Genomic DNA, 18,750 nt, shown 5'->3' on the forward strand with positions numbered 1-18,750 from the left:
GAAAAGAAAAGAAAAGAAAAGAAAAGAAAAGAAAAGAAAAGAAAAGAGGCTGAAAGAAAAACCAACTAGCTTCCAGAAATGTCTCCCAGTAACAGAAATGTACAAAGTATACACCATAAATACAAATTAGAAATCTTGTTCTTTATCCAGGTTTCTCAGGGAGTTCTGAAGTGGAGACAGAGCTAAAAAAATTACTTAAATATATGAGAGTCTTTGCTATGAGAGAAGGGAAATTACTGCCTCTTAGATCCTCATCAAATTGTAGCACAAAGATTAGATTATGACTGCATCGCTCAATAAGGTAGCCCCCTGATCCACAGTAAATGAATCAGTTAAAACAAAACAAAACAAAACAAAACAAAAGGCGAGGGGCAGGCATACCACCATAAGATACAGAATGTGTAGACTTATAAAACTGCTTCGGCTGATGTGCAATCATGGGTTTATCACACTTGTGAGAGCAGGTGAGCAAAGCCCTACAAGTGCAGAAAACCAACCTCTTCCCCCCCCAGGCCCCAGCAAGTTATGTCCATCGTGCAGTCAGCGTATTTTATAAAGTCTTTAAACTCCAGGCACACTCTTTGGTAAAGACTGTAACAAAGGGGGAAAAACAACCTCTGATGAAACACAAATCTATTTTATAGCTTGTTTTTAACTTTATTCCCTATTATGTACGTTTAGAAAGTATCAGCAGCGATCAGCTGGGAGAAGAAAGAGAAACGGAAGCTCACCTATAAACTTACGGGAAAGTATTTATTTAAAAAACGTAAAAGCCGAGGTGTTAAGGAAAATGTTTCACGCACAGAACTCACGTCAGAAAACAAAGCAGGACTCCGGCACCTGAGAACATGTGCCTACCTATACCAGAAAGCCCCTGGAAGAGTGTGGGCCTATGAAGTGAGTATCCTTGTTCATCCAGGAAGGTGGACAGACAGGGCTCTGGCTGCAAGTAATTTTGAGAAATGATCCCAGAACAGGAGAGGGACGTAGGGCAAGTGAATCAGGGAAGAAAAGAAACTCGTAACTAAAGCTGTATTCTTGAGTAGCTGTATTCTACCATGGGCGGCTAGCTGAAACCCCGTCCTGGCACCTCAAAACTGCCCACCAACAGGGCAGGAGGGGGGTCATTTCACGGGCTGTTTGCCTGTGGGCCCAGGACTACCCCACGGGGGTAGGTATCAATACCTCACCCTCTCACACTGCACAGGCATAAGTGAAGAGTGGATTCCCCACAAAGAGCACTGGGAAATGCAAGAGGTCTGCAGTGTCTGAGGGGAGGCGCTGTCAAACCCTGGGAAGCCTGTGGTTGCAATGGCAATGGCAATGGCAATGAAAACGCCAGAAAGGAAGGCTGACCAGGGGAACGTGGTAACCCTGGAGGGACACCACTGCTTCGGCACTGCGGGGCTGGCTATCTGTGTCCAAAAGAGGACAACGGCACAATTCCTGCACAACTGGCAGTGCCTCTAGAAAGCCCTTTACTGGGCAAAAACAGAGGGAGGATGAAAGCATGGCTCCTGATACTTAATACAGTTTTGCGGTTGTTAAGAAAGTGAAGCCTCTTTAATTTTACTTCAAATTTGTGTTACTGGAGGCTGTGATATGATGGGCAGGAACAAACGCACACACGTTTTAATAAATACCTCCATATTTATATCATTCAGTTTTTTGCCTAATGCCCAGTTAGCTTAAAAAGACAACAAGAGGGGGTACCTGGGTGGTTCAGTTGGTTAAGCATCTGACTTCGGCTCAGGTCATGATCTGGCCATTCTGGAGTTCGAGCCCTGCATCGGGCTCTATGCTAACAGCTCAGAGCCTGGAGCCTGCTTCCGATTTTGTGTCTCTCTCCCTCCCTCCCTCCCTCTCTCCCTCTCCCTCTCTCTGTGCCCCTCCCCCGCTCATTTCTATCTCCCTCGCTCAAAAACAAATAAACATTAAAAAAAAAAAAGCACAAGAAAAATTACCACAACAGCATGTCTAAATGCCTCTGAAACTTAAAATGGCAGTTTTGAAATCTACAATGGAAAAAGAGGGATATACATTTTAAAACTGTCATATTGTAAGACCCTCTGCCAAAATGCCAATCTGGAATATGTGTGTGTGTGTGTGGACGTGTGTGTGTGTGTGTGTGTGTGTGTGTGTGTGTATAATTTAAGGGCCAATCATATGACAAGGACAATAAAACAAAATGCTAAGAGGAAGAAAAAACCCTTGAAGGTATTGTCTTCCTTTTTTTAAACTAACTCAAACACATAGGATGGTAAAGGCAAAGTCATTTAAATCATTTCCTTAGTAATACAAGTAATATTTAAATAGATTTAATAGTGCTGCTCCAAACCAATGAATTATGGGTTTAAAACCTATTAAAATGTAATGTTTTTTTCCTGAGCTGAGAGGAGAGAGATTTAAATCCACTGAATTTTAATATTTCAGCTTGAGCTGCAGGAGGTAGAGAAAGTCCAAATGAACTATTCCATCAGCACCATTCAAGCATGAACATTTTAATCAGTTTTACTTCCTTGGAGTTCTCTAACACAGTTTACGCTGTCATTCTGAAAGCACTTAACACAGAGAGTGTGAAAAACCACCAAGGCTTGTTATTGCCTTCACAATTGATGGCAAATAATTTTGCAGACTTCCTATCATTAAAATGTCACTGCTAAAAATTGAGGTTCAGCATTTCTTGTGCTAAACTGCATTTTCCTACAAACACCATGGCATACCTGTTCTTAAGGAATTTTTTTAAGAGGGTGGTTTGGTGGTTTTTTTTTTTTTTTTAAATGCATATTTCTACCTTTTTTTTCCCCTCAAAGAGTTAGGTTAAAAAGAGGGTGGAGGGAAATCCAAAGGAACCCCACTTTCTATTTTTACAAGCCAAATATTTTCTTCTCCAATGTTCATGCTAACAAAACTTTTTTTTCCCCTAATGGTAGCTTCTTTAGTGAAATTCTTCTGAGGTTCCAAGCCAGTCTCCTTTATGAAGCATAACCACATTCACACAGCATGTGCTGATTATATAGCGTAATGGATTTAAAAAGCATTTTAAGACAGTCAGATGACTCAATTTAATAATACAGGAAATGAAAACATCATTTCTAATTAGATCATATTACTGATTTAAAACTACAATTTGTGTGCTGTTCCAACAGTGTGATCTCGCAGAGATTCTAATTTAAAAACACAGTGGCTAGTAGGACACATGACAAGATCAAACTAGATACATAACATTCCCTCAGCCCATTTAGGGGAACTCCGGGAAAGCTTCAGGGAAATGTGAGATATGACCAACTCAAAACAAAACACAAAATACTGACTGTAAAATACAACACAGGAATTTTCCTGGGTTTTTTCCTTATAAATAAAAGATAAATGATATTTAACTTATTTCAATCTATCAACAGTTTTAAACTGAACATGACCTGTGAAAGAAATCATTATAACTGTGTTTCATTCCATTAAACACAACTAGCTTATTGTCAAGAGAACAAGCCGCCTCTCCAGGTTTCGGGCTCACTTCAGCATTTTGCATTTAAACTGCATGGATCACTGGTTTGGCTCATTTACCAATGAAGGTAGAATAATATTGCAGAGTTAAAAAGGTGCTTCATCAGATTTCATTAAATCTGGGAACATTTGCGCTTGTCTGGATGGTGTGCATACATATAAAACAGATACATACGTAGTGGTAAACAAATGAAGGTCTGTCTGCAGGGGCTTTAGATGGGTCTTTGCCTCTTGAGAGGAAAATTTTCATTCCCTCAGGGGAGAAAACCATTGCCGACTACATTCCCAAAACCAAGTACAAAAATCTTAAGATTGACCCCTCTCATCACTTTGGGTAGCAAGTCAAAACAGCACCACCTAACAACACAAGCCACGAGAAGGGCAAGTGCACTGCGAATTCCACAATGTTACAAAACTGAAAACTACTGGACTGAAGGCACCGGCAGGGCTGAAACAGACAAAGACCACACACCTCAGAGAACAGTAGCAGCAGGAATGTATCAAGTCAGTTTGTAATGGGGCTCTTCCTTCTCACTTGGGTTGTGGCTCCCTAAAACTGCTGGGTTTGTTTTTCTATTTCTGCAATCTATTTTCAGAACAGTCAGATTATGTGACTGTGACTCCACTTCCTGCTCAAACACAAATAATCTGGAATCCTCCCCGCCCCCCAGATTCACAAACCGCTCGTGCTGCTTTGACAGCTTGCCCCTCTGAGTTAGCTCTTCAAGTAAGTTTTTAGGTCACAAAATTAAATTTGCTGTATTTTAATAATTGGACCCATATATATACAATATGTCTGTCAGTAACTTGACTACGGTCTAATAAATCATCCTTTCCCTGAGAAAAGGCAATCTGCCATCCCATTCAAAACAAAGTATGTAAAATGAAATAGCTATGAAACAGTATTAAAACTATACTTGATTTTGCACTGAAGGGAAAGGAACTTGTTCTGACTTTTAGATCTTCCCTCACATTTTTAAGCAACATTCAACATAAAACAATGGGTTTTTGATTTAGATTAATCTCTCCACTGTACAGACAGCAACTAATAGGACCGGAAAAAGAAACAAAACAGCCAGAAACAGCTGCTGCCAACCAGTCCTAAGTAAGGTAAGATGGCTACTTGCCTTGTAGCAGTTCACAGGGACAATGAACACTAAGCCAGAAGTGACCCAGCACGGCCCCCGCCCGGAGTCCTCCCGCAAGCATTCTCTCCTTCAACAGCAGACAGTGGTGGAGTGCGTGAGAAAGGCAAGCTCTCTATCCCTGGTGACCTTAGGAGGTCTGGTGACCAAAACACATCCCAATGGGAAGCCCACGCAGGCTTCAAGCAAACACAACTGGAATATACATATGTACCTAACTTTAACGCTTCTTCGACTTTCTAAAAAATGTGACATACTGCTATTTTCTGGAGATTTAGGAAATAAAAATTGTAAAATGTGTTCATCTCTTCCCCATCCCCAGAGCTAGAAAATGTGCTCCAAACAAATCTACACGGCTTGTTCTGATTCAGCCATCTTTCCGAGAGGGCACTTCCGAGGAACTAAAGGTTATTACCCCTTCCCATTTACTGTCTTCCAATTTACTACCCGTATTTTCTTGTGGTCAGAGGGACACAAGGTAAGAGCTCAAAATAGGCCATTAAAAAACAAGCTCCAATCGGACTAGTGTTCCGCCACCATCGCCAGTGAGCCCAGAGTTCTGATTTCCTTGTTAAAAGACAGAGGCATAATTGAAGCAATATCTTCACTCCAGATTGATTATCAGGCGACCCTTATCCGCATCTTCACTCAGCAATTTGAATTTTAATGAAAGTAAATGGAATAATTAGCATTTCAAAGTGTGTTTGATACACTGAGGGGAAAAAAAAGAGAAAAGACTTTTGTGTATAACCTATACACAAAAGAAGTATTTGGGAGGGGGCAGAGAGAGGAAAGTATAGTTGTACTGTCTTCATTAGAATAATCTAAGGAAAGGCTTGTACCAGCTGCATAAATAGAGATGGATACTGTGCGCTTTTCAGCTAAGAGTTTCACCTTTATTATCCCTTATGCTGTAGCACCTTGTTTATTATTTGTTACCTTAATCCGAGAGAACAAAAACCTAAGTGGAGTCGGAGTGACTGTCCAAACTCATGAATTCCAGTAGGATTTCTATGCAACATTAATGCTACATTCGCCAGGAAGGGTTTTCTAACCGGGCCACGGATTCTGCCTAAAGGTGCACCTTTCACCTACTATTCCTACCACAAATGGCCACAAGCCCTTAAGAACCACTCATCACAGGGGAGGAAGAGGAGCAGGGAGATTAAAAAACAAAAAAACAAAAAACAAACGTACAATTTATTTCACCTAAAATGGTATTAGTCTATACTTGTGGAAAGATCAAAGAAATCAATCAGGTCATTTTAACATCAGGGCAATCTCCATCTTTTTTTCAGGCCTAGCCCAGCAACAGGAACTGATTGCAAAGGTAAGAAATATTATGAAAAAAGAACTACCCAGGCTCCTTGGGGAGAATTTCTGCGAACATGTCCACTGGAACTGGTGAGAATGTGATCCAAAGTTTCTGAGGCAGCCATCCAATTTCACGAGACACAAGGCAAAGTGCTTAATTCCACTTTGTGGTCCTCTATTGCCTTTTGCCCTTTTGAGGGCACAAAATTTAAAAAGAGAGAGCAAGCGAGCTGATGACACACACTAAGATCAGAGCTAAAATGGAAAGGCCACGTACCCCAATGATGGCGTTCAGTTCGGCCATGGTCACCTGCTTGGCCCGTTCCACAGCCTGCACCACTTGTTGCTGGTGCTATAAATGAAGATCAGAAACAGAATACAATTATTTGCTTTCTAGTCAGTCAAGAACAGCTTTTCCTAACGCGTCCTCTAACTTCAATTACATGCAAAACAGGCTTTAGGGGTCTCCATACTTCACATAGAAGCCCCGTGGGGGCGGCTGACTGGACGTCTAGGGCAAGCTGGGTCTCTACTGCGGAGAAGGAACCGCAGGAACAGGGCATCTGACTGCACCCCTACTACGGATAGAAGCAGCTTTGACTTCACTCTGACGTCAGAGGTGCACTGTGACCCAACGTCTCCCACTGGTGCTGACAAACAAAACACACCCCGTCCCACCTGCTTTCTTTGTGCCCCCTTTTCTCTGCCCTCTACATAAAAAGTCTGAAAATATTTCCTAGCAGTACTTATTTTTAAAATTTCTCCTGGTATTTGTTACAGTAAGGACTAGAAGGCCACTTAGAATTAAACGTTTATCTTCTGGAAATGTGAAAAGTGTTCACGTTTTAATTTCTGTCGTGAAGGGCTGCATATTTATAAAAGAGATTAAAAATGTACAACTTTGACTAGCAGTCAAGTTTAAGGACTTCAGGGGTTGCTTTCACCTGCGATAGAAAAACTAAAACCTACAAGCGTGTTATTTTTCTTTTGGAAAACAGGATGGAAAGTAGAGGAAAATCACTCCGTCTAGCCATGGTTCAGTTCTAAAGAGAAGGAGCAGGACCAGGGTATTGGTAAGTTTTGTAATATTAAGAAAAATTAAGTAGAACAGGAGTCCCTGCACGAGGCGCTAGCTTGCATCTGGACATTCACGAGTGCTTGCACAAGTACCCCCAAATATAAATACTATTCTCCACCAAATGCACTGCAACACTCTAGTATCTACACACTCGAACAGGTCTCCTCTGGACTATTTTCAACTAGGTTTAGTGAATGAAGAGCCAAAAAGACTGTGCTACGAAACAGGCACTCCTCTGCGTGGCTAGGGAGAATCTGGTCCTGTGGGACCCCAGGTGAGAAATGTAGCTGAAATGCACAGGAAGCTTAGCTAACCTATTGTCATAATACATACAAAGAGGTAAGCCATCCATTATATATGAAATTTCCCTTGGGCTACCTGGTACTACATTCCAAAACTCTCAAAGATGCAGATACTGAGATTAACTAGGGTGACCAATATTTCCACCTCCCAGCTGTGTAGGGTTAAGGGGAGGGTGTGGGAAAGAAAACTGCCTTAGTTATCCACATGTAGTGTTTTCACCCTTGATTTCCTAACGGAGATGTATACTTTATGCCTATAATCTAATGGAAAGAAAATTGTCAAAAGATCACTGCATTTTAAGATTTTACTAAACTCTGAACATTAAACTATGTACCTTTGATTTTTTTTTTAATTGTAAGAGTTTCAAAACAAGGGCTTAAGTTACAATCCCAAAGTCTTTCTAGATATCTCCATCCACTCTTACTGCTGAATAAGATATCTGCCAAAGTGAAATAATTGATTTCCTTCTTTCTTTGAAGACAGTGAAAGTCCTAAAGATTTATAAAGACACAGGAAGGAACAGAGAGGCATACTCAATAAAATGACCAGTAACAGCAGTTTTTCCTTGAAGCTAGACTAAGCAGTGTGTTAACCAGTCAGCACAGAGCTCATGTCTAGATTTAAAGCAATCCAGTTGTCAATGTCGGGAAAAAAGCAGTACTTGGAAAACAGAGAAAAAGACAACATGTAAGACGACTCTGGGATTTTTCTCATACTCAAAGTGAGCATACAGACAGAAACTATTATGGGATTTTCCACCTTTTACTTTCCAACATTCAATAATGGCTGCTCCGAACGTCCAAGAAACTGAAAACCAAAGGACCACGCGAACACACATCCAACCACCCACATATCGTTCATTCCACTCATGCAACCATCCACTCAACAAGCGCCTTTTAAAGCGCTTACTCTGTGCAATTTCTGTATATTACTGAACTACTTCCACATTAGTGAAACGTCATCTGCTTTTTGTTAAGCATTCAAAGAACAGTTCTGGAAGACAGGCAGAAAATACATCTATTTAGGGGCCTTTCTACCATGAAGACTGTTCAACTCTTGCTTCATAAACTGGATTCCAACTGCCAAGATGGGCAAAGATGCCTTAGGCAGTAGGGATATCTTTCTGGCTCAGCATTAAAATATCAAGTGCATTTACTGAGAAAACCAGAAACACAGCAGTGAACCGTAACACTGACATCTGATGCTCCTATAGAAACTCTTGCTAAAAAGCTAAAATGACAATGGAAGTCATGATTCAGCTCCTTCGTTTTCTCTCCTGACAGTGGCCATGGGCTAATACCACATCTGAACTTTACCTGTCGTTCGGGATCTTACTTCCCTATTTCTGCTTACAACTGTGAATCATGTGCTGTTTAAGGACCTTTTGAACAGAAGCTCCCTAAGGCAAGGAGTGCCTCCTCCCCATGGCTCTGAAAGCACCAGAAACACCTCCACTTCGACACAGCTCACTCAGCCACATGGTAATAACACCGGGTAAGGTGAGAAAATTAAAACTCAGGAAAGAAGGGGCAAGCGATCACAAAAGAAAAAAAAGGAACACTGGAGGAAGAAGCCCCAGATACCCTCAGAAACTGACCCAGAGGTGGCGTTTTGTTTTCTGTTTCCAAATTTCAACAAATAAGCTGACTCAGAAAACAGAGCGAGTGTTCGCATCTTAGAATCCTGATGGCTTTCCCGTTCTGTGTGTCATCTCCTCCCCTTCTCTTCCCCTTCCCCGTCTGTCCCTCTTCCTCCCACTCCACCCGCCATCTCCTTTCCTCTCCCACTGCCTGCTTCCTCTCTGCCACCTCACCACAAGTGACGACAGTGCCTCCAGCCCCAGGCCAGCCTGCAGAAGGCATCAGCGCTCTGGCCTCTTACTGCTCGAACTGCTCACTCATAGGGGGGCTCCCATCGCAACTTTCTACAAGCACCACCAAATAAAATGCTAAGGCAAATAGATCGATAAAGTCTAAGGCAAGGGGGTGAGGGGGCTCTAACTGGGATGTGCAAGAGAAAAAAAATGCCCAATTATTTATTCTTTACAATACTGTGATTTTTAATTTTAGAAAAGAAATCCTTAAAAAAACAAAACCTATAATGTGATACGGCTGTGTGACTCTAAATTTACTAAAAATCATTGAATTGTACACTTAGAACAAATGATGTGTAAGTTACATATCAATTAAATACCGTAATTTAAGGAACACCAGCATGGATGGGGGGAGGGGAAGGCCACGAAAATGAAATTCGATACATTAATCACCTGCCTACTTAACTTTCATCATAATTTTTTTTTTTTTTTGCATTTGTCCAGCAAAGTACTGAGGATAACTTTTTTTAACAAGAAAGAGACTGAAACAATAGAAGTCCTAAGTCCAACAAGGCCTGCTGAGAAACAGACCTTAACAAACCACGGAGATGTGTACGATAGATATTTAACGTATGTTTTTGGGAAGAGACTACAATGACAATGCCCGCCAGGCCAATACTTTAGGGTATGGCGATAGATGTAGTCCTTCTAATAACAAGAAAAAAACCCTCTACATTACAACTGAGAATTTTGTTTTAATACTCACCCATCCTCCCTTACCTCCCTTACTAATAAGGGTAGTGGGGAGTTAAAGGCAGAGGTGTAAAATGAAGTAGAATTCTTCCAATGAACCACTGACATTCCTGACACGTGGAGATGCAAAAGTGAGCAACTGAGATAATGGCCCCACTACTGCTCGGAGAACTCCCGGACATGGAGCATCTTATACAACACAGGAGAGCAGGGTAGAAGGAATGCCTAACACACTTCCTGGAGCATTGGGAAAGGCTTTGCTTTCTTATTCACTCATTCAATTCTTTATTAAGAACCTACTGTGCACCAGACAACTGTGGCAGGCACTAAGACGAGAGTCATGAACAAGACACTTGGTGAATGAGTAACATGGAGCTTGGTAATTACAACCGGAGAGTAATTTCCATGACGAAAATTACAGGATGCTATGCAATCACTTAGTGGGGAAATATCTCGTGGGATCTTAGGGCTGAGGGAAGATTCCCTATGGAACCGAGACGTGAAGGATGTGCAGGAGTTCTGTGGGGGAAGCAAGGAGAAAAGAACCCCAGGCAGAGAGAAGAGCATGGGCGAAGTCCCTGAAGGAGAAAGGAGTTTCTCGGTCAAGGAAGAGAATGAACGTGTGGCTGCAAGAGAAGAGTAGGGTAGGGGAAAAGTTGGGAGAGACAAACGTTAAGGTAGGATTTTGAAAGCCTTCTTGGGCCTGGCAAGACACAGGTGCAAAACTTGCAGGTGGAAGAGGCATCCACAGAAAGAGCCGAGGCCAGCACCCAGAGTCACGTGAGGACAGCACGGGCATACCCTACCGAACCCCCAGGGAAATCTGTAAGGTGGGAGGAGCCCAAAACGCTGCCAGGCTTTGCCTGACATGCAAAAAACTTGGACTTTATTCTGGTTAAAAATCTTAAAGCAGCTGAGTGCTATCAGTTCTGCTCTTTAGGAAGATGGACCCGGGATAGTAAAGAACAGTAATGAAGCTGGATGACAGGGAGGTGAACCAGACAGGAGGGAGAACAGGTAGAAGGCTAAAGCAATTCTCCAGGGTGAAAGAGAAACCCGAACTTGGACCAAATGCCCCTCCCGCTCATGAGACTCATTAGCCACATGTACAGAGAAAGCCACTCAATCAGAACTAGAAAAGGCCTTCAGAAATCATGGACCCAGAAGGCTGTAGTGCCCCAGGCACTGTAACAACAAACCGACCCCCTTTCCCAAATGCCTACAGATTTCCAAATGCTGCCCGGGCGGAGGGCATCCGGGTGGTAGCGTCACTATCAACCACAACCCAAAAGCACTTCCTCTGTCACACCCAACAAGCAGTCTCTGCTTCATCATATCCTCTGGAAGGGACCTCACTACCTCATGCACGAGCTTCTCCCACTTGGGGATAATGGGCTCTAACACTCATTAGAAATCTCTCCCTCCAGAACTTCTTCCCAGGGGACCCAATGTTGCCTCTACATTCTCCTCCCCTGGAGTGCACTTCAAAGTCATGAAAACGACATAATGGATGTTCTCACTTTCTCTACTCCAGGTTAAACATCCCCAGGCCGCTGGCTCTAGGCCACTTATCCTCTGTCCACGCCTCTGGTCACGTCCTAGGTGACAAGAAAGAATAACCCAGGTATGGCTAAAGGGGTCAAATCTGAGTGAAAGGGTCACTCCGTATCCAGTAAGTCAGGCTAAAATCCTACTGGGCCTTTTCAGCAACTCTACCAAGTTTACTAGCACAAATAAGCTTTAACTTCAAATCAGCCTTTCCTCAATGGTAGCCCAAGAAATGTTAGTCCCACAAGAAACCAGGCATTACTTGAAACACCTGTTTAATTTGGCTAATACCTGGTGAATGGCAGATCTTCCCTGAGCTGCAAATCTCGAAGAGAGTGAATACACATGCAGGGTTTTCCAAACAATTTTGGCTGTGGAACCTGGGATTAAAGCTTGGGAAATGCTGCCCAAGGCTTTTTCCTACTGACCATTTAGCCTAACCTTCTCCGTTCTCAGCCACATGAGGACAGAGCATTCTTCACGGACCTGTGCAAGAAGTTCGACAGTCCGTACTTTCCACCGGAACTTTCTGCAATGTTGGAAACATTCTAAATCTGTGCTAATAACATGGTAGCCACTAGCCACATACAGATGCATACTGAGCACATGAAATAGGGCTAATGTGACTGGGAAACTTAATTTGTAACCTTACTTAACTTTGATTAATTTTAATTTAAATCTAAATAGCTGCATATGGCTTTGGCTACTATATTAGACATTACAAGCTCTATTTAAAGTATTATAAAGCTTAGCTCCAGTAACAACCCAATCACTACCTACCTGAAAGTCAAAGAAATGAGGTTTCTCAAATGCACCTTAATTTTTTTAGACACACACAGATACAGAGCTTGGCACTGTTGCCTTTGAAAGGAGGCCGACGTGGAAACCTGCAGAAAAGTTCTCCCTCCTGGGAATCATTTACTTGCTGAGGGAAGGCAGGCCATAATGCCACCATAAGGATCTCACCAGACATCCAACTGTCACCAAAATGCATGGTCACACAGAACGAGCCAACTGGTCAAACCGTGGAACACAGGACAGCATTATAATCCCTGATGCCTCATTCAGTATTGTGAGGAAGGAAAAACAAAACAAAACAGATTTTAAACGAAAGGCTGTCCAATGTGAGTAATCAGAAAGCGAGAAAAGATCCATTAAAGTCCCAATCTAGGCAGATTAGTCATTTTTGAACATTCCTTATATATACAGCACTGTCGTAACACGTTACCAGCACTGACAAAACGGCCCTGACTGGAAAGCAGACATGTCCTGTGAAGGCTGCTGGCATTTAATGAACGATCTCTGAAGATGGTCTTACGGGTGTCACATACTTATCAGGGGATCTCTGGTGATTTCAGCCAAGCTCACCTACATCAAACCATGTTATCACAAGCCACTGATTCCTTACAAAGTTAACAAGCAATAAGATGAGTTAACCTGGTGCCATTATGAGGCGAGAACACTGCCACCAGTGCATGTAACCACTGTATTTTGTTCATTTCCTCCCTGAGGCGCAATATGAAAGTGACTGATCACATTTTTCAACTTCCATTTTACAATTATTCTATACATGCAAAATGTGGTTCAGAGTAATTCAGTCCCCTATTAACCCAGGTACCAACAAGACAGCATTTGAGAAACACTCCTATCTCATATTATAGAAGGGGTATGTTTTCCATTAAATCAAAAGGACCAAATTTATGGCATGTCCAAAATAGAAATTGATGCATCATGGCTATTCTTGCCTTTTGGAATTAGAATTTAAATCAACATGTATTATCACTATTATGTAATTGTGTACTATTTTCTACTATTTAAGTGCAATGAGCAACCAAATAAATCTACAGAATTCTAGAGGAAAACACTATTTGGTTCTACTCATTAGATAAGCTAACAGGGTAATAAAAACCAAGTTATGAGTTAAAATTAAATTTGCACCAGAAAGCATTCAACTTGGAATGGTCTCTTTTCCCTAGGTAAAGAGACGAATGAAAATAAAAGGTTGAAAAATTTCACTCTTAATTTCCCTTTTATCCCCTAAAATTTCCAATGACCAGAGAACTCTTGTCAAATGTGGTCAAAAGAATGATTTAAATTCTTTATTTCATTTACTAAATCAAAATTTTCACACACAAGGGAAGAAACAGCCAGTTGCTGGTAAGCCCAGGCCCCAAAGCCGGGTCCCGCCATGACTTCGCCTCAGCTTGGAGAGGGCGAGTCCACAGGGGTCCTTCCACCAGCCTTCTAAGCAGTTCTGCTCCCACTTAAGTAACTCAAGAAACAAGAAACGGGGGTTGAGAGAACGGGCACTGAAGGGGAGTCCGAATTTACTAGCATCTTTCAATGTTGCTGAGGCCCCGTAAGATCTACAGGTCTACAAGATAGCTCCTGAAATCACTGATGAAGACAGAGTCCACCCATAAGCTACTCATAAGAACAAAACTAACTTCAGCTAAGCAACCAGGTATTTTGACCATAGCTTCTGACTGACAAGTTTGTTTTTCTAGATAGCTTCGCAGGTGAAATACAGACCCCGTCCAAGACCACTGCGTCTCTGGAGGTGAGTCTACAGGTTAAACTCCGTTTGGATCTTTGCTTGCTGGCTGAGAAGATTCGGGTGTTGCTAAACTGGAAAATTAATTTTTGGAGCTAGAAGGGAATTACCCTCGGGGCTACCTAATATGCCTCACTCAGATTTTTAGCTAGTTGACAGCCCTGGGTTCGGTTTTAAATTACATTTCTTTTCCTCTCTAAGAAGGACATTGGAGAGGAAGATAACTAATTCATTCTTCCAAAAGGCAATGACTAAACGTTGGGGGGGGGGGGTGGAGGGGTGGGGGAGGCTTGGTTCCAGGTCTTCTCAAAAAGGAAACTCAGAGCTTTGCTGCTCCGCTGCACCAATCCCTACTGCCGCCCAACAGCAGGAGGGGTTATGGTGTGCTAAGCTGAACGTGGGTAATCCCAAGTAATCCTCGCGGTGACGGCATGCTGCCCAGGCTATTATTAACCTCATGTACAGATAAGGAAACTGAGGCTTAGAGAGGCGAACCACTGGCTAAAGGTCACCCAGCTTTACTTGGTTAGAGTAAGCCTTGCAATTTGTAACAGGGAGGCCAGGACTCAACCCAGATCCAACTGTCCTCATTCTGGCATCTCCTGCTTATGGAACTGCCAACGGGGAGTTGATTATTTATAGCTCCTCCCCTGCAAATGAGACCCAAAGCAGGAGAAAGAAGAACTTCCTACTTACTACACTGAGGTCTGCCTTTTAAAGAAAAAACTTGTAGGCTGGAGAACAGAGATCAGTCCTACCCATTCCTAAGAGCCAAAAGAAAGTGGGAGAAAAAAAACAGCTTCAGACAAGTGAGGACTCACTCATAAGCTTTCCTTAAATTCTGGTATTAAGGCTCTTAGAAAATTTTTAGAACTTTTATGTGATAGTGACTCACTTTAATGACAAAAGTTGGCAATATCTTAGTCTAATGTCTGGGACTTCGGAAGTAGTCGTATATGATTGCAACAAGCACATCGTTAAAATATACATTGGCTGTAACTCTAAAAAATGTTTTTGTGAAATCTAACAGGAAAATGTTTTTTTCTGTGATTGTTTCCTGCGATATGTAGACACGTTTCAAGTGCTTCTGAACTACAATTATGCAACTCATTTCCAAAAAAAAAGGTCTTGCAGGGACGCCTGGGTGGCTCAGTCAGTTGAGCATCCGACTTCGGCTCAGGTCATGATCTCAAGGTCTGTGAGTTCGAGCCCTGTGTCGGGCTGTGTGCTGACAGCTCAGAGCCTGGAGCCTGCTTCGGATTCTGTGTCTCCCTCTCTCTCTGCCCCTCCCCGGCTCACGCTCTGGCTCTCTGTCAAAAATAAATAAACATTAAAGAAAAATTATAAAAAATAAAAAAATTAAAAAAATAAAAAAAAAGTCTTGCAGTTAAAACTAAACGTATTTAATAACTGCCATTCAGTATTATACGTGTGTTTTTAAATTTTAGAAGATGGGGTACACTAGCCACAAGCAATAAATATTAAGCAGGTACACTAATGAGCATGTGGGGGCTAAATTAAAAACAGACTTCTCAAAGTATGTGAATTTACCTCTTGTTCCTGTCAAACTCCAAAAAAATCCTTTCAGCTACCGTCCTGTAGCTTATGTACTAGTCTTCAGGGAATGTTTTTCTTTTTTTCTAAATACAATCATTTAATTTTTAAATAAAAACGTTTTAAAATAAATTCTAATGCCACAGCTGCCGTTTTGGCAGTGAGACTGTCACACAGAGAGCCGGTGTTAAAAGATCAGATTAAGAGCCTTCAGTCCTGGCACCGAGTGACGCTCGCAGCCATGCAAGAGTGATTTTCCATGCCTCTGAAGAGACAGGAAATAGAATTCATCTTCCTCTAATAACCTGCCTCTTCCCCTCCCTCCAGATTACGGTCCATCTGGCCTCGGGACAGAAGCGAGGAGTCTGATGCTCGCAGAATGCCCAGAAGATGAGACAAGGTGGGCAATGTTCAGACACAAAACATCAGAGAGGCCTGGGTTAGACAGGAACAAACGTGTCTGTGGCCCACACATGAAAAGATAGACACACACCGTAAGGAACTGAAAAGAGAGGAGCCAATTAAGTCCAAAGTAAGCAAAAGAAAAGATATACACAGAGTTAGGATTCAGAAAATTATGACACACGTCATTCATTACACACAAGTCAAGGATTTCAACCAAGAAATGTGAAAAGTTTCGGGGAAATAAACAGTAAGTGGTGAGATCATGATGCTGTCTCCCCAGCTAAAGCAGAGAAAAGGAGTTGTGAGTAGCTCCCCATGGCTTTCCTCTGCAGGGTCCCACTTCCTTGGCCAAGTGATTCCAGCCCAGTCTTGCTCAGAACCACTACAATTACACACTCCCTTCCTGCTGGGCCCGCTCACACAAACAACGTAACTCATACGGGGAAAGCAACCTATTTGCAAATGAGCTCCACCAACACCCCCACGACCTCCTTCCACGGCCGTGTATAAGCCCACAGATCCTGCAAAAAGGCCTCGGGAATAAGCTCTACCAGCGATTCTATATGGGGGTGTATGCCTGCAAAGGCCTCAAGTCTAATAGTACCTCAGGGATAGTTCAAACTCTCCCTTCTACCTTGGGGTGGAAGACCTCAGCGTGGCTACAGCTCTGTGGGTTACACATCCTTCTCCTCCCCCACCAGGAGGCAGAGTGGCCTCCCGCACTGGTCTGACTCTGCTTCCTAAAGAAATGCAAACAGCCCTCTTGACTCTGCCTCCCACTCCACCCAATCCAGTCACAAAAGCAAATCCTGAGAAGAAATAGGTAAACGGGGATATAGCGGGCAGTGGTTTTGTGGTCACAGCGAAAGGGGGAGAAAGACAACTCATCCTTTGTTGTTTGTGGTCCAGCAGAGCATTTGAAATCAGGATATTAACTCGGGTCCACGGTTTGTGAACGTGAGCACCTCCGTGGGATATGTATCCGATGAAAGGTACCCATGGTTACCGAGGTCTAACCTAGTTCAAACCAAGTAAGAAGTCGCAGAGGAATCCACGTATGTATGATACACGCCCATGCGCAAATGCCCCCTGCACGCTAACATCAGCACGTGCCCACTGGTGGGCAGGCAGAGGGACCGCTCTCCTGGACAGCAACGCCACAACACATCCGGAGAAGTGAAGGGTGGGACAGTGCTCCTAGCCCACGGCACAAAGCTCAGTGGCTGCGAGACATGCAGACAGTCCATGAGGTAGCTCCTTGCCTTGTGATGGCTGAGCTGACCCGAGCAGATGAAGGATTCAGTAATCCCGAAGCGAAAGTGATCTCTTTCTAGCACTTTCACCTCAACTTTGCTAACTACCAAAAGCCAGCGAGCAAACCAGAGGAGGGGAAAAAAGCCACAAGGAAGCCACCGCGCACTAGAAATGCACCTTCTTGTTCCCACACAAGCGTGTCTGCGGACAGCGTGCACTTCCACGGTGGTGAGCGAGAGGAAGCGTGTGAGCCATCCAACAGGACGTGGCCATGCATGAAGGCTGTGGTACCCAGAGCACGGAGCCCATGGAGCCCATCCCGTGCGTCTCTTTCCAAGTGCACACACATTGCTAAGACTTCATCGGGTAAGAAGTAACTTTTGTAAAGCAGCCGGCCAAAAGTTACGTTAGTTTGTCTGCTACGGAAAGCACTTTCTACGGACAGGTCTTCCGCCGGCTCTTAACGCCCGGTGACAAAAATGTAGGACAAGCCCTTCTGGGCGATTTTTCAATCTACCCTATTAGATGCCATTATGAAAACCAGTCATAATTCTGAGCAACACTATATCGTCCAATGACAGCAACACATTTTAACAATTGGATTTTGCTTCACACATTAGAAAATGTTCCATTATATGAACACAATTATATTCCACTGAATGTTAATAAGATGTAGAAGTTGGAATGTGAACACTGTATCTTAGAAATGTGCCATACAAACACCAAGAGACTGACAAGGCCAAAGAGACAGTTCCACAATCTCTTTTCTGCAAAACCACTAAAATGGCACCTTCTAGCCCAGCACCTCAAACCAACTGCCTTACCTCTTGGGACAGGAAGGGAATGACTTGTGCACAGATAGCATTCAGCCTCTTGACAATCTCTGCCTGTATAAAAATAAAAATAAAAAATAAAATAAAAAGGAAAGGAAAGCAATAAACAGAACAGTCAGCTGGTTACACATTCCCGAAATATTAACAGGATGATATTAAAACACACTTTATATTCTGCCTGGCGTTTTTCCTAAGGAAGAGGACAACTCTCATCAGCGAGCCCATTAAAAGGAGGCAGTGACAACAGTGCCACATTAATAGCACGATTTATTAACCAGCATTCATCTTAAAAAGTCAACCTTCAAGCACCAGGACAACATAAAAAGGAATTTGATTTTCATGACTGGGAATCAGTTTTCAAAAGTCTTCAATAAGACCCTTGTTCATTCTGATGTGTTTATTCATAAAACCTTGAGTTTTTAGAGTTTTGATAGTAAAGATACATTCTTCCCTCCATCCCAATTTCTCTCAGTTAGTAACTCATTGGATTTCTACAGCTGTGGTCTTTGCTTCAAGTCCCCAACCTCCCAAAAGAATAGCACCCAACCAAGTCAGGTAAGTTGATTAATTCAGATCCTTAGTTATAAATTGTTGGGAAATAGTGTATTTTCGCCAATCATGAAAATTTCCAAATGTGTCCCGCCGCCTGGGCTTTCACTGTGCAGAAGTGTAGAACACAGTAAAATTTTCCT

The 18,750-nt window shown here is 42.7% G+C and overlaps 1 protein-coding gene across 12 annotated transcripts in view; it reads right to left on the minus strand.

Annotated features, from left to right (window-relative positions):
• TLE4 (TLE family member 4, transcriptional corepressor) overlaps window positions 1-18,750 on the minus strand; it is a 160,202-nt gene that overhangs the window by 89,028 nt on the left and 52,424 nt on the right. For 4 of the 12 annotated variants that reach the window (XM_040449282.1, XM_040449283.1, XM_040449284.1 and 1 more), the window contains 2 exons: window positions 18,050-18,112; window positions 6,241-6,315 (listed from right to left, as the gene is read on the minus strand). The exons of 1 other annotated variant lie outside the window; for it this stretch is intronic. In XM_040449282.1, coding sequence (XP_040305216.1) covers window positions 6,241-6,315; window positions 18,050-18,112 — 138 coding nt within the window. The remainder of the gene's footprint in view (window positions 1-6,240; window positions 6,316-18,049; window positions 18,113-18,750) is intronic. 7 more of the 12 variants (XM_040449291.1, XM_040449289.1, XM_040449293.1 and 4 more) reach the window with 2 other exon arrangements.

The sequence above is a fragment of the Herpailurus yagouaroundi genome, unplaced genomic scaffold (assembly GCF_014898765.1).
Source record: "Herpailurus yagouaroundi ecotype Mexico unplaced genomic scaffold, PumYag 199, whole genome shotgun sequence".
Taxonomy (NCBI): domain Eukaryota; kingdom Metazoa; phylum Chordata; class Mammalia; order Carnivora; family Felidae; genus Herpailurus; species Herpailurus yagouaroundi.